Source organism: Numenius arquata, chromosome 10 (genome assembly GCF_964106895.1).
Source record: "Numenius arquata chromosome 10, bNumArq3.hap1.1, whole genome shotgun sequence".
NCBI classification, from domain to species: Eukaryota; Metazoa; Chordata; class Aves; order Charadriiformes; family Scolopacidae; genus Numenius; species Numenius arquata.
The window spans coordinates 51,450,305-51,464,740 of NC_133585.1; the positions used below are offsets into that span (position 1 = coordinate 51,450,305).

A 14,436-nucleotide genomic window follows, 5' to 3' on the forward strand; every position below is an offset into this window, starting at 1 on the left:
GAACAACTGCTGGGGAAATCCCCTCATGGGGAAGATCCTAGCATATTGCTTAACTACTCACTAAAAAAAAACAAACTTGGATTTATAAATAAAAATTCTACTTTCTCTTTGAGTAGCTGGAAAACAGATGATCTTTTTTGCAGGCAAGGAAGTTTGTGGTTTGGATTAAGAAAACAGGACAGTGAAATACAGTGTCCCTTAATAGTTTTTTTTTTTCTGATCTTACAAAACTTTCAGACTGTCTGTATTGAGTACTAGTTGCTTGCTTGGGCTTTGAGAGAGAACACAAGTGTCAAGGTTTGATATTTGTATGTAAATACTCTTAACTTTAGAAGCTAAAATGGTAGAAAAATGTCTTGGTAGTTCAGAAAATAGAGATGATGCTGGTTGTTGTAGTGAGAATGATGGTGTGCAAGAATTGTTGGAGGCTGCAACAGGAAGCTTTTATCACTGTGTGCAGCTTCTACTGTAGCGGACCCCCACCCTATTAAAATAACTCTTAAGCTTCAGGCTGGTGAACAGCAAATAAAGCTGCCCCCTTGTTACATGTACAGGTGGATGTTATCTGGGAAGAAATATCCAGCGAACCCTTTTATGGCTGGGATAGGTGTGCATGGTTAGACTTACCAGTATGTCTAATGTCTGCATGAAAGTCTAGTTACCTGGCCTTGTACTAGTTTTATAAGAAGTCTTTTTGGACAAGAGGTGTACAACTTGCCTATTCTAAATGGTTACAGAAAAAGTCTGCGTTTAAGGCTGTCTCAATCAGTAGGGAGCTTGCCCATAATAAACAGTTTGTAAAAACTGAGATTTAGCAACTCTGTTAACATTGCCCCTGTGTTAGATGCTATGTGGAATAACCAGCTGAATAGTGTTTAAACTTGTCATCATATGGGGGTGAGGTAACTGGCTACTGTCCTGCAAAAACACTGGAAAGTGTGACAACGTTTGGGGGTGGAGAAGGGAAATGAGCACCCTTGTTAATGCAATCCTTGTCGAATTGTAAGTTCTGATAACTTTTAAAGATGCATGTTGTTTTGTTCCTGTAACTGGAACTGACTAAATAAAGGTAGGGTGTCTGAGAATTTTTGTAATTCTTTTTTGATGGAAAAAAAATTAAAATGTTCTAGTTCCACTGGCCTCTTCATGTGTCCTGAGGCTCCCACTTCAGGAGTCACATGTTACCCTGTATTTTGGTGTACCTCATTGTTTACAAACTGTACCCAATAGCTACTCTCTGGAAAAAGAATTGCCTGACTGTTTTACCTTGATGGTACCTTGGATGAAATCAGGCTTGCTGTAAAGCACTGTCAGCTGGTCACACACAGGAAGGCTGCAATATCCAGCATGTTATGAGTGCTGCACTTGTTAGCAGGCAAATCCTCCTTACTGCAGCTTGTAGGGATGTAAATGAATTTTTTTATAGAAGTCTTCAGATTAGATTCCTTTAAAGCATAATGGTTAGTCTTGAAAAGTGCTGAAAAACTTTCTGGGGCTGGCTTTCCAAAGGACTTCTAGTTTAACTGTTTGTTCCATATCTGGCCATCAAATGAGATGTAGATAATGCAGAGGTAAGAATACTCTGTGTATATAAACTTAATGTGTGTCAAGACATGAGCAAGTTCTTTACTGATTCATATACCATGGTAATATAGAACACCGGAGGCTTTGGCTACCTCAGTAACCTAAAACCAAGAAAAAAAAAATACTGTACTCAGTCCCTTTCTGTTAATAGGTAAACTAAGGAGACAGTTAATGTTAACTGGTGTTGCAGAAGTACTTAAAATTAGTCTTAGGGGCAGAATTGAATTTTACCGGATTGGGATCTTTCCCATAGCTCCTTATTGTTTGGATTTTTTTCTTCTTTTCACAGATAAAAATGTAGTAGGTCTTCAAAGTAAATAAATGATACAAACTGCCACTTACTCTTTTTTTTTTTTTTTAGCAAGACTTGTCCGAATGAGCTCTGTCCTATTTGGATTCCTTGTTGGAATCCAAATACGAGTCTGTCTTTGAGGTCTTTGTGATAAGCAAACGCCTAGTGACTCACATCTCTTCTTTTTGTGCAGTGGGTGATCATTGAGCAGGGATGCTACGCCTTCTCCATGGTGGTGGTGCCGCTCTATGACACACTGGGAACTGAGGCAATTACCTACATCGTGAACAAAGGTAGGACACTTCTCATAGCTCAGTGACTGAATGTATGACGAAAGACCTGACTGAGGGCTTCTTCAGCCTTCTTCAGAAGAGTCTTCCATTACCACGTTCTGAAGCATGTATGGATCTAGTCTACACTCAACTTGTCATACTGATAACATTGTGCTTTCATCAGCTGACTTGTCGTTGGTTTTCTGTGACAAACCTGACAAGGCCAAACTTCTGCTAACCGGTGTGGAAAAGGGGGAAACTCCAATACTCAACACCATTGTTATCATGGAGTCTTTTGGCATGGATCTCGTGGAACGTGGCAAAAAGTGTGGGGTGGAAGTCTTCAGCATGAGAGAACTAGAGGTAAGCACGCTTAACCTACTCTACTGCTTTCCTCCCATTCACTTGGGGAGGAAGAAGACGGTGTCTGAACAGATTTTTAGGACTGAACAAAATGTGGTGGATTAGTTTGAAAATACTTAACTATCTCTTGGATTGAGGTTTACACAAAAAATATTAAAAAAACCCCCAACAAAACAAAAAACCCCAAACCAGAAGGAAAACAAATTGCTACTAGTATTTCACAATGCTCAAAATGTAAAAGTTGTGTATACCAAGATGATGGAAAAAAAGCTTGTTAACATAGTCCAGAGCGAACATTTGCTCGGAGTGTTAAGGCTTGCCTATGTGAAGCAGTAAAATGATAATTATATACTGTGATTAATGTTTCAGAAATACTTACGTCAAAAAGAGCCCGTGTAGGTTTTGGTCTTGTGAAAAATGGCATCTTCCCCTTAACACTGAATCTACAAAATGTTTTCTGGAGGAGGAGGAAAATGGCAGTAAACTGTTCCAGGGCAAGCCTATGGTAATGTAGGGGAACGAGACTTCCAGGTTTTGGAAGTAGAAACCATTTTTCTTCACCACTTAATGTTCAAGTCTGGTTTTGCTTGTTTTGTCTGCATAGATCTCTTATGCAAGGCTATTTCATAACTTCACTATTTGGAAAACTCTGTCCCAGGATCGAATTGGACAAAGTGCATCTTTACTGTGAGATTATGAAACCGGGTTTAGCCTGGCTCCAGCTGGAGTTGGTGAAGGCTTGGCTCACCAGGACTTGACTGTATATCTCCAAATAAAAGTGTGCTTGTCTTTTGCAAGTGTCAGTAACCCGTGTGAAATACTTCATTTCACTGAACTTGTTTTCACAGCAGGCTTAGCTTCTATGTTAACAGGGCCACCTTCTGGTAAAGATACAAAAATGCCAGCGTGTTGTTTAAAAGATGATTAACTGTATGGTAGCTAACCAGCCTCAGCGAGGCTGCCGGGCTGAAGTGGGGCTAAAAACATTATGTGGAGTAAGTGACTTAACACCGTGCTGTAGCTTGCTGGCAAAAGGGTTGGGTTAAACTTGGGAAAAGATGGACCCAACTGCGAGTTGGTACACTAAAATCAGCTTCTTTCCTTGAATGAACTCATTTCTGGCAGAGGAAGATGCTTTCCACTGGATCTTCTAGTTACAGGAAAATAAAACCAGGGGGTGAATGTTATCGTTCAGATGCTTAAGCAGTGACTTCCAGTAGTACTTTGCTCTTTCTTAACGACAGCACGTGATGTTTGGATTACTGTGGTTACTTAGAGCTGAGTAGCTGTGAATAAATGGCTCTTGGGTAGGAAGAGATGTTGGAGTTCCGATCTAGGATATCAACAGATGTGTGTGTTTAGATAGCTGTATATTCAGTAAATACCAGACCTTACTCAAAACGGGCTGTAGGAGCATTGAGTTTCTGGTGGTATTTGAGATGCAGGTGCTTTTGTTTTGAGCTGTGTTTTCATAGTGGCAAATTTTTGCATAATGGCAGTGTTTCAAAAGGGCAAACTTACAGGTATAGGGATGTTAACAGAGTTTCCAGACAGTCCTTTGTTTTTCTTAAACCTCTTTGGGTAATCTAAAAGGTACATCATACTAAAGGCCGTGTAGGGCTAGGGAAAGGAATGTGTAGTTCTGTCCTTTCCTACTTGGAATGTAAAGGCAATGGGAGGTTGAAATGCCTGTCCTTAATGGGTGCTTCCAAAGCTATACTTAACAAAAGGTCCATTCTAATTTGCATTAAGTCCTCAAAATAGTATTATTTCTAGTCTTAAATAGGCATGACAATAAGTGTTGATTTGAAACTTTTTTCCTCTTGATCCTTGTATCCTTGATGATACAAGGATCTTCTTGCTATCCATTCCCTTCTGCCTAAAGAAATACAATATAACTAATGGTCAGGCCTGAATGATCCTAAGGATGGAGAGGGGAGAAGAGGTTCTGGAGGAGAGACTCTTGGGGTCTCCACCCTTCAGTATAAGGAGTACAAACCACCCCATGACCCTTCATGGGGAAACTCGGTGCTCCTTCTCACAAGCAGTGATGTTGGTGTGCGGTGCTTGCTGAGATGAATCCTGCTTCATCTACTCAACGGTTGTCAGTGGCATATGTCTTCTGCATGAGGCGCAGGGTTGATTCCCTGCTGTGGATTGTCAGAACACTGCTTAACCTTGAGCCTCTCTAGAGTGAGAGACTTCTGGTTTCCTAGCTGGAAAAAAAACCCTATGAGTTTTAGATTAGTTATCACTTTTGTGTTTGTAGAACATGGTAGTTATTCTATGTATCTTTAAAATGTCCTTTAAAGCCTTGTTACTCTTCTTGTAAGTTAAAATGCCCTAACAGACAGTCTAAATAATGGAATGTTATGGTGTTTGGTAACATTTGTCTGGTAAATTTAGAGAAAAAAAGTTACATGCTCAGGTGTAAACTGTGTCTCTCCTCTTTCTCTCCTTTCTGCAGGATCTGGGAAGAGCACACAGGCAAAAACCTATGGTAAGTATGAAATTAAAGTGACAATCTGAAGCTGGATAGTATTCTGTAGATCAAACTAGCAAATCTCCCTACCTCCCATAGCTCAAAAGTAACACTAGTATTTCAGTGTTTTGTTCAGGAAAATCTTATTTTTTCTCCTTGCTATCTTAACCATACTAATACTTTCTTAACTCTCATAGCCTCCAAAGCCAGAAGATCTAGCAGTCATCTGTTTCACCAGTGGAACGACAGGTACACCTCATTACATTATGCAGAATTTATTATCCCGTATGTGCAAAATTAATTCAGAAGTCCTCCTACTTTTTTTTTTTTCAAGACTCTCCCCTGCTGCTGCATCTTTTTGGCAAGTAGTAGCTGGGGAAGTTTTATGGTAAGGCTCCCTTTGATTTTTTCCCATTGATCAATACAGCGTGGCAGTGTTGGGGGTGTGTGGAGGTGTTATGTTTTTGGGCTTGGAAATAAATACTGAACCTATATTTTCATTATAATAAGGGCTCTGCATCAGACTTTCAGTTCTTCCATAGTCTTTTTGAACTGTATTACCAAAATCTGTTCGTTAGCTCTGAGCAACCTTGCTGTAAGATTAAAACAGGAAGACTGTCTAGATGTCACTCGGTTCACATTTCTAAGTTAATATCCAGCTCTGGCAGGGAGAAGAAGGGAAAAGTACAGCGACAAGCTATGCTTTTAAAGCAGGTGTGAGAACAGAAATTAGTCTGGGTTTGATAACTGCATCTTCACGGAAGTGTTGAATATTGAATGAGAGGAGCTCATCTGAGAAACATGACAATTTTTTAAGGATTTGTTCTCTTTATGAAATTTGAGGACTTGAACACAAACTTACTACTTCACTGTTACCAGCTGTGCTTGACAGTGTGTTAGCAGTTCTCTGCCTTTAATTGATCTACAAAGTAAGATATATTAATATTGAAGGAGGACTGATTGACTGAAATGCTGTTAGATTAGTTTTGCCATTGCTTGGTAATTTAAAGGATCTAAAAAATATATCTCACTGTTGCATGCTGATGTGCTTCTTCCTTAGGAAACCCCAAAGGAGCGATGATCACTCACCAAAACATAGTCAGCAATGCTTCAGCTTTTGTGAAAACTACAGAGGTAAACTGCAAAGGTTAAACCTTGTGGATTTGCATGAAGGGGAAGGAAAACCAACATTGAAATCTCATTAACTTTGGTCTTAACTTTTAGTAAGATCCAAGTGAAAATGTAACTTGACAGCGTTCTGCCCGTGCTTGGTCAAAAGTCAATACTTATTGAATTGTTCTGTCAGGGTCAAGACCCTGACAGATTAACAATTTGGTCTGATCCAAGCAAAATCTTATAAAGATCCTGATGTGGGTATATATTATGTTCTGCCACAGGCTTATCAGATTTGTCATTAGTGCAAGCTCTATATTAGAGGGTTAGTGTAGAGGCTAACCTTTTGCACTAAGCATGGGAGAAGCTATAATGTATTTTAATCCCCCAAAATAATTAAAGCACACGCATAAATGAGCAAGAAGCATGAACCTGTATTTTTACTTGATACAGTGTTAACTTTTAGCTTACAATATAGCCGACTAAACTTAATCTGCAGACTAGCTAAGACGATGGTTCTAAGTTCTAACATACACAGATGTAATTAAAAATACAATTGTAATTTTATCAAGTATTCTGCATGTAGAATTGTTTTTAAATTACACAGCTGGTCTCATAATTAGATCACGTAAGGGTACTCTTGATATCAAGCTTATGGCAAATTGGATAAACTTTCTAATCTAAGATGAAACTGTGTATTTATTTTTTTAAACCCTTAAGGCACAGTACTTTAACTTTTTCATTCCCTCTCCCTCCTAGTGTATATAATCTGTTCTATTCGTAATCGTATGAGTGATAAGTTGTAATAAATTGGTCACTGTACTCGACTCTAAGAGTACCATTTCTGCAGTGTGTGTTTAAGCTAGAAGTCATGGCTGTAATATTTTTAATGAAAGAAAGGTGCAGCTTCATTACAAACAAAACTGAAGCAAAGGCCTTGCTCTAGAGTTTAGATTTCAGATTTCATTGTTGTGTTTAACTTAGAGGATCAATGAGAATAAAATTTAATTTTACTAACACTTCCACTTTCAGAAAACATTTATGCCTTCCTCTGATGACGTTCTGATATCATTCCTGCCCTTGGCTCATATGTTTGAGAGAATCGTTGAGGTAAGCACCCATTTGTTGTACTGAACTATTGAGAAGCTTGCTCTTCTTACAGAATGCGTGTCTCCTGAATCCCAGTGATACACGCTGTTCCTCTGAGTTGCACGTGTGTGAAAGCTGGAGGTAAGGTTCAGGAAAACAATATCCCATAAACAACATCTAGTGAGTTCTAGACAATTGGCTTTCATGCTGAAATATAAGTTTTAACCTTACGGCTAGAGTTAATAAGAAACTGGTTTACTGGAACACGAGACAATCCCTTAGCACAGAAACTGCCTAGAAATTCCCTCTACAATAATCAGTGCACAACTGAAAATCCATTCCACTCTTCAGTCCTCAAACTTTAAAAATTTAATTTATTATGTGGCATCCTGTTTGCTTACACAATACTAATTTTAGGTTGGTTAAACGTACCATTGCTTCCAAGAAACTTCAATAAAAGGGAGAGGTTTTGTTTCAGTGGAGTGCTCCTGCAGGAAATGAAAATGGCTTTTAATGCTACTTAATGGCAAACTCTGAAGTTTTCTTGGGTAGTTTGTTTTAGCGTGTAGCAAAACCTGGGGCTTCATTTGTGAGGATGAGGGGGCTCAGGTTGTCTTAATGCTGGCAGCCTGAATAAGGACATCTGAGCCCATAGTTAAGAGGTATGAATTATCGAAAGGATGCAATTTCCTCAAGCTGCTTCTATACAGTAGAGGCACAGGTATTTAGTAACCATAGTTATTGAAGTTGAATTAACACCTCTCCCTTATATGTATATGGAAGGTCATGTCCCAGTTTATTTAGGGAAATAAACAGCCTCTGTGCAAGTGTGAGAAGGCATATGGAGCCAGAAATCATCCTGCGATTTCAGTTAGGAATCCTGAGCTTTCTACCAAAAAAGTGTCTATATACACATAGATAAAAATGCATATATGTCTGTGTATGCATGTGTTATGAAGATTGGGAATAGAGCTTAACTGAGGTGTACAGGTGCCCATAGGCTTTCAGAACTTTTTCTCCTGGTAACCTGGATACCAGTTATCTTTCAGTGTCTCAGATGCCTGTCTTGCATCTGAAGGTACAAGGTCTGTAGGTAAAAGCTCTGCTCTTCACCATGCAGTGGAAACAGGATGGGAACTTCTGTTCTAAAGGATAAAATCAGAAGAAAGTGTTTGGCTGTCAGTAGTCCTCTGCTGTTTGAGGTCTTTACAAAGTAGGTGTTTACCTGTGTACTTACATAAGGAGGTTAAGCAAGGACACCTCTGGTAGAAAGGAGAAAAGATCTATTACTGTTTGGGGTAGGTATGACCACAGGCTCTGTGAGAAGCAATCAGCCTTTAGAGCGTGCCCCTCTTGTTAAGTTCATGTTTGTGGATTTTTCTTTTATTTTTCTTTTTGCTTCCTGACGAAGGTAGAGGGTCAGTGAACTTGACAGGACAAATATGTTCCCACCTAGCAAAGGCAGTTCCTGCTCACTCCATCTGGATTGATGCATTTGCAGCTTTTTAGCAGATGGTGGCAAAGCACAGGTGAAGTGAAGGGAGAAGTGACACTTTAACACGTCTCGTGCAGAAAAGATGAGAGTGGATGGCAGGGAATGAAGGAAGAGGTGTTATGGAGGAAGAAGAAGAAAGAAGAACAAGTGGGTATAGAGGAACAAAAGAAGAGTAGGGGTGTTTAAAAGAATAAAATAAATAGGAAGAAAAGGGATATGTCGGTGTGGGGGGTTAGAGCTTCTAGACTCTAATGCAGAATATAGAGCACAATAGGGTTAAGTCTGCCTTCCTTGGTGTAGGTCTTAAGTGATGCAAAAATAATCAGCGGGTCTACTAGAATGTTCCAAGGAGCATCTTGGTCACCTCACAGTTCTGCTTGCATCAATCTTGTGAAACAGAAAGGAAAAACAGTGCAAGAGAATGAAACGCAAGTAGCACAAGGCAGAAATCCCTGCTGGACCAGTACATAGCATGTGCTGACCTTTTTAGTGTATAGCAGGGAACAAAGTACTAGTATTTCTAAATAAGCCTGATAAGAACTTTCCTATTTGAAATATTTATTCTTTTTTCAGTCTCTTGCTACCTCTGAGTTGCTGGTATTGCCTTATTTGGCCAACTGCTCTTTTTTGGATAGGGGCTTTTGTGCTATATCTCATTCTATCGAAGACCTGTGTACACCAGGCATGTCATGCTATTTGGTCTTTCCACTCCCATCCTATAGTCTGAGAATGATGCAGAACTTGTCCAGAATCTGAGAGGATTTAAGGTGGATACTGTAATGTCCACCCTGCATGGGATTGTCATACACACAGAGCTATAACACACCATACGTGCTGTCTTTTCAGACTTTTTTTTTACTTTTTTCTAACAGTGTGTGGTTCTGTGCCACGGAGCTCGGATAGGATTCTTCCAAGGGGATATCAGACTACTTATGGATGACCTAAAAACGCTGCAGCCAACTGTATTTCCTGTAGTACCCAGGTTATTGAACAGAATGTTTGACAAGGTAAGTCTACAGGCATGAGTCTGGATCTCTGCAGGGTTTTAACAGACTTTGTGAAGTCTGTGCTGGAACTGTTGTGCTCTGGGACGTTCAATGGGATGCTGGCAAATTGGTTTATCTTCCTAAAATAGAGCTGAAAGTGCAGAGAGTAGTACTGGTTGTATGAAAACATTTTCAGGCAGCAAATACTGGTGTTGAAAAGACTGACTGGGGTACTGGGTTCTCTCTAGCTTGATTAATGACTTACTGCTTTGCTCTGAGCAAGTTATTTAAGTCCAGCCTACACCATGAACTTGGCTTAGCATCTGCATGCCACGCTTTTAGCATCTGACTCATGGAGTGGAATTTGCAAACCAAGGTCAGGTGTCTGCCTATGTTTGCATGGACGCATATGTTTCCTATGCAGCAGCCAGCGTTCTTCTAGCAGGGAGAATTAGAAACCAGCCAGTTAGGAGCACTGGGGAGAGGGTGTGTCAGCAACCCTGGTCTCTCCTCTGCTTGCCTGCCCAGGGTCATCTGAGAAGTAGATTCTTCCTTGAACTTAAGATTTTTAAGTCATCCTTTTGCCTGTGGGTGGCTGACTCTTAGGATACAGCCAGAGGAGCTGAAGGATAGAGCAGGAAGTCCTGTGACTGCTAAAGAAATGACAGACCTGTCTTTGCTGTCTTAGCCAGGACACTGCTCTAATCAGGAGACTAGAAGAACAGCGAGTAAAACAAGGTTCTGTTTGGTCCCAGGAACAAATTGTGGAATCATAGAATGGTTTGGGTTGGAAGGGACCTTAAAGATCATCCAGTTCCAACCACCCTGCCATGGACAGAGACACCTCCCATTAGACCAAGTTGCTCAACTCTGATACATTTGGAGGGAACAAATTGTAAGCCCTGCCTGTAGTACTTAAATTTTACCCCTTCATTCTGTACTGGAATTTGGGAAATGGAGCCAAAGCTTGGAACTCTCCTCTTTCCTGATGTTGTCTTGCTTGTTGACTCTGTTGCCCGGAGGCTTTCATGTATGCGTCTGTGGCACTGGTTCAATCTCACCCAGCCTTGCAGTAACTAGCACGTGAAGTTAAGTGGGAAATTGGGGGGGCTAATGCTGAAAAGCTGCTGGGTCTGTCTCTTTCCAAGTGAATATGTTTATTCGTGGTCTGCTGCTGAGTCTGCTGTGACTGAGAACAACCAGAAGGAGCCTTTGAAAAGTAATCTAAACAGCAAGTTTATATAGGCAAGACAAATCTCAGCTATTTCTGAAGGGAGCTGCATCTTCTCAGAAAACCTTGTGTTACTTTACATAATATGATGGTGTGCTCTCTAGGATGTGTGAGGATTATACTTAATTCTGCTTTTGATCAAAGTGGAATAGAAAAGTAAAACATCACCTTTCAATCATACTTTTAAATGGAGAAACTATACATTGAAAAAGCATCACACAGTTGGATGGGAAACAGGAATTAGTTATGTGCTAATTTTGGTGGACATCTCCTGAACTGAGGTAAAGAGGTCAAAATGCAAGTATTTCTTACCAGGATTAAGATGTTTACCAATAGAGGTTAATTTATTTGGTTTTCACTGTTAAGAGTTTCTCTGCATGCTTCTGTAAGAAAGGGAACAGTAGTCTGTGAAGCTTCTAATAACAGATACTTTTTGTCAACAGATCTTTGGACAGGCAGATACTTCATTAAAGAGGTGGATGCTGGATTTTGCTTCCAAGAGGAAAGAAGCAGAACTCAGAAGTGGTATAGTTAGAAATAACAGTTTCTGGGATAAAGTCATCTTCCGTAAAATACAGGTATGCTTGAAAGCCTCTGCATCCACGAGTCTTTGCATGGTGGATATTGGAACTCATTTCCAACTCCATTTTTCAATTCCTTTTGTTCTAATAATACTCGATAACTGTATTAGGGAGGTTTCTCTAAAACAGCCTGGTGCTTCTCTCTTGCCGCTTTGAGAGCAAACACTGTCCTTCTGCAGGAGGAGGAATGCTGAATGTGACTTAGTGCCACCTGTAGCCCCTACTGTCTCCTGGCTGTTGGTCACTAGTAAGCTATGCCTGCTATTATCTGGCACTCGCTTGCTGCAGCCCTAACCTTGGTCGTACAATGTGCCCCTGGGGTGGCTTTTTATAGCGCTCAGGATGCAGAAGAAGCTGAGAGAAGGCAGTTAAAAATAGTCATTGCTGTAAGGCCATAACTTAAGCTCTTTTAGACTTTTGGCCGAGCGTGCGTTGCAGTGACACTACAGCACAGTCTTTGTGGATACTGTATGTTTGAGATACTGCCTCTTCCAGCCATTAATGATATTCAAAACACTACAAAAAAAGACAACCTGCAACAGAAGACTAAATTTTAATCTCTAATCTCTGTGGGTGGCACTGTAGGTGAACAGTGGCTGAGGGTGGGATGGAAAAGGACTCTGGAAACTTCTCTAAAATGCTTTTGGTGTCCACAGTATCTTGTGTCTGTTGTAGGCAAGTTTGGGAGGAAGAGTGAGGCTCATGATCACAGGAGCAGCACCTGTATCTGCAAGTGTTCTGACCTTCCTGAGAACAGCTCTTGGCTGTCAGGTGAGTTTTCTGGCCCTAATCCTAAAACAAAGACTCTTAGTACTCATTCCAGCTTTGATGTTAAAGCATTTTTAGTAGTCTGATGATATTGGCTAATTCTTTCTGGCATTCTTCTTGGAGACTACACATGTGCATACTCCTTTCTAGAGTTTCTTTGTCCCCTGGGATTTCTGGATTCATCCCAAAGTCTTTATTATAACTGAAGTAACCAGCTGAACTATCTTAAGGGAAAGATTTTTATGCAGGCTGCATAATAATTAATGTTCTTGGATTAAGTTCCTGGGACTTGCCTTCCTTACAGAAGTATTCATAACTACTGTAGAGAATCCAATCAACATGACGATAATTGTAGTGTTGTTGCTTTGAAGATGAGACTGGGGAGAATCAGATTGCACATGGGGGAATGGTTTTAAACTGGAAGAGGGGAGATTTAGATTAGGTATCAGGAAGAACTTCTTTACTGTGAGGGTGGTGAGACACTGGCCCAGGTTGCCCAGAGAAGCTGTGGCTGCCCCATCCCTGGAGGGGTTCAAGGCCAGGCTGGATGGGGTTTTGAGCAACCTGGTCTGGTGGGAGGTGTCCCTGCCCAGGGCAGGGGGGTTGGAACTGGATGGTCTTTAAAGGTCCCTTCCAACCCAAACCACTCTGTGATTAATTTCAGCTTAATGAAGAAACTATATGTTGAAAAGTAAGAATTTTAAATAGTCTTCTGGTTTCACATCCTAGTTCTATGAAGGTTATGGACAGACGGAATGCACAGCTGGATGCTCGCTGTCACTGCCTGGTGACTGGACAGCAGGTACGGTGTTTAATGGTCTGCCTGTCAAATTTCAGGATGCTCTAGAGGTCCCTGATCCCATTATTTAGCCTTCAGTGCACCTGTCATGAAGCATAAGATTCTGTTTTCCTTCAAGTGAAGTAAAAAAGTTTTGAAGGGATCCCTTGAAGTTTCTACCCCTAAATAGCTTAGGAATGTTCAGTAATCCAAACTTGTAATAGGCTTTGTCCTTGGAAGTTGAAGTGGATTTAGGAGGGGGGAAGTCATAGTATCAACCCTTGTAACTTTTGCAGAACAAGAATCTGCTGTGTATAAACACAGTGCTGGAAATTTAAATGGTATTTTTTGGTGTTGGAACAAACAGGCTGCATTTCTTTCAGCTGCTACATCTCTAGCTCCCTAACTGAAATAACACTGGTAATTAAAACTATAGTGGGACTTTTGCTACTTAAATATGTCCATAGAGTGAGGATCCTGGTTATAAGAAAAAGCAAGCCTGAGTACATGGCTCAGCTTGTTACATTCTCAGATATCCCTAGAATGTAATGTTTCAGTCCCAATAAACTTAAGCTATTGCTGTAGTGGTATTGGTGTGGTATATTATCAGAAATCAGGTTTCCATCTTTTTTTACTTTTGCATGTAACCAGCTTATTGTTCTAAGAACCTGACTAAAAAGCCGTTCAGGCTATTGAAGTGTTACTGTCCCTAATAGGTCATGTTGGAGCGCCCATGCCATGCAGTATCATCAAGCTTGTTGATGTACAAGAAATGAATTACTTCGCTGCCAAAGGAGAGGGTGAGGTAAGTAATTTCAAAAGGTCAATAAAAGCCTCTTATGGAATCTTGGAAAATGTTTTTTTCGTTCCAGAAATAGCAAGTAACTGAATTTAGTAAAAGAGCTAAATGTGGCCTGTTACCTAAAATCAGATGTCTGCTTTGCCTGTGTGCAATGTCAGCTAATGATTCACAGATGCAAAACAGAAAATGTATTAGACAGGAGAAAAAGCAGGTTACTGTGGGATAACATGCTATATATTTATGGTTGTATGACTGGGGTTCCATCTTCTGGTTGTGGGACAGCAGCGAAGCTTGCTATCTCTGTGTACAAATATATATATATGTATCCTGCATGTATCCTTCAGTAAAGTGCTCGCAGAGGGCTTCTCCCACCCCCTGCCAAGTGCTGGAGAAGAGCTGATGAGTGTAGCTTGTTACCCAGCTTGTGATGTGTGAGATGAGGCAATTTAAAGTGGCTGGGACACCATTAAGAGAAATGGAGATAAAATGCCATGAAGGCTGCTAATGATTTGTGACAACTGCCTGCATGTTCTTAACTTTTTTTTTCTGCAGGCTGCACAAATCGTGTGGTTTACAAATTGCACTTTGAGGACTCAGCTT

At 40.5% G+C, this 14,436-nt stretch overlaps 1 protein-coding gene across 7 annotated transcripts in view; it reads left to right on the plus strand.

Moving 5' to 3' along the window:
- The window catches only part of ACSL1 (acyl-CoA synthetase long chain family member 1), a 40,144-nt gene that overhangs the window by 19,481 nt on the left and 6,227 nt on the right, over positions 1-14,436 (plus strand). For 6 of the 7 annotated variants that reach the window (XM_074154519.1, XM_074154518.1, XM_074154520.1 and 3 more), the window contains 11 exons: positions 2,070-2,169; positions 2,333-2,511; positions 4,979-5,011; positions 5,191-5,242; positions 6,054-6,127; positions 7,139-7,216; positions 9,563-9,697; positions 11,351-11,485; positions 12,164-12,259; positions 12,986-13,058; positions 13,751-13,839. In XM_074154519.1, the coding sequence (XP_074010620.1) occupies positions 2,070-2,169; positions 2,333-2,511; positions 4,979-5,011; positions 5,191-5,242; positions 6,054-6,127; positions 7,139-7,216; positions 9,563-9,697; positions 11,351-11,485; positions 12,164-12,259; positions 12,986-13,058; positions 13,751-13,839 (1,044 nt within the window). Of the gene's footprint in view, positions 1-2,069; positions 2,170-2,332; positions 2,512-4,978; positions 5,012-5,190; positions 5,243-6,053; positions 6,141-7,138; positions 7,217-9,562; positions 9,698-11,350; positions 11,486-12,163; positions 12,260-12,985; positions 13,059-13,750; positions 13,840-14,436 lie in introns of all 7 variants that reach the window. The other variant, XM_074154523.1, reaches the window with a different exon arrangement.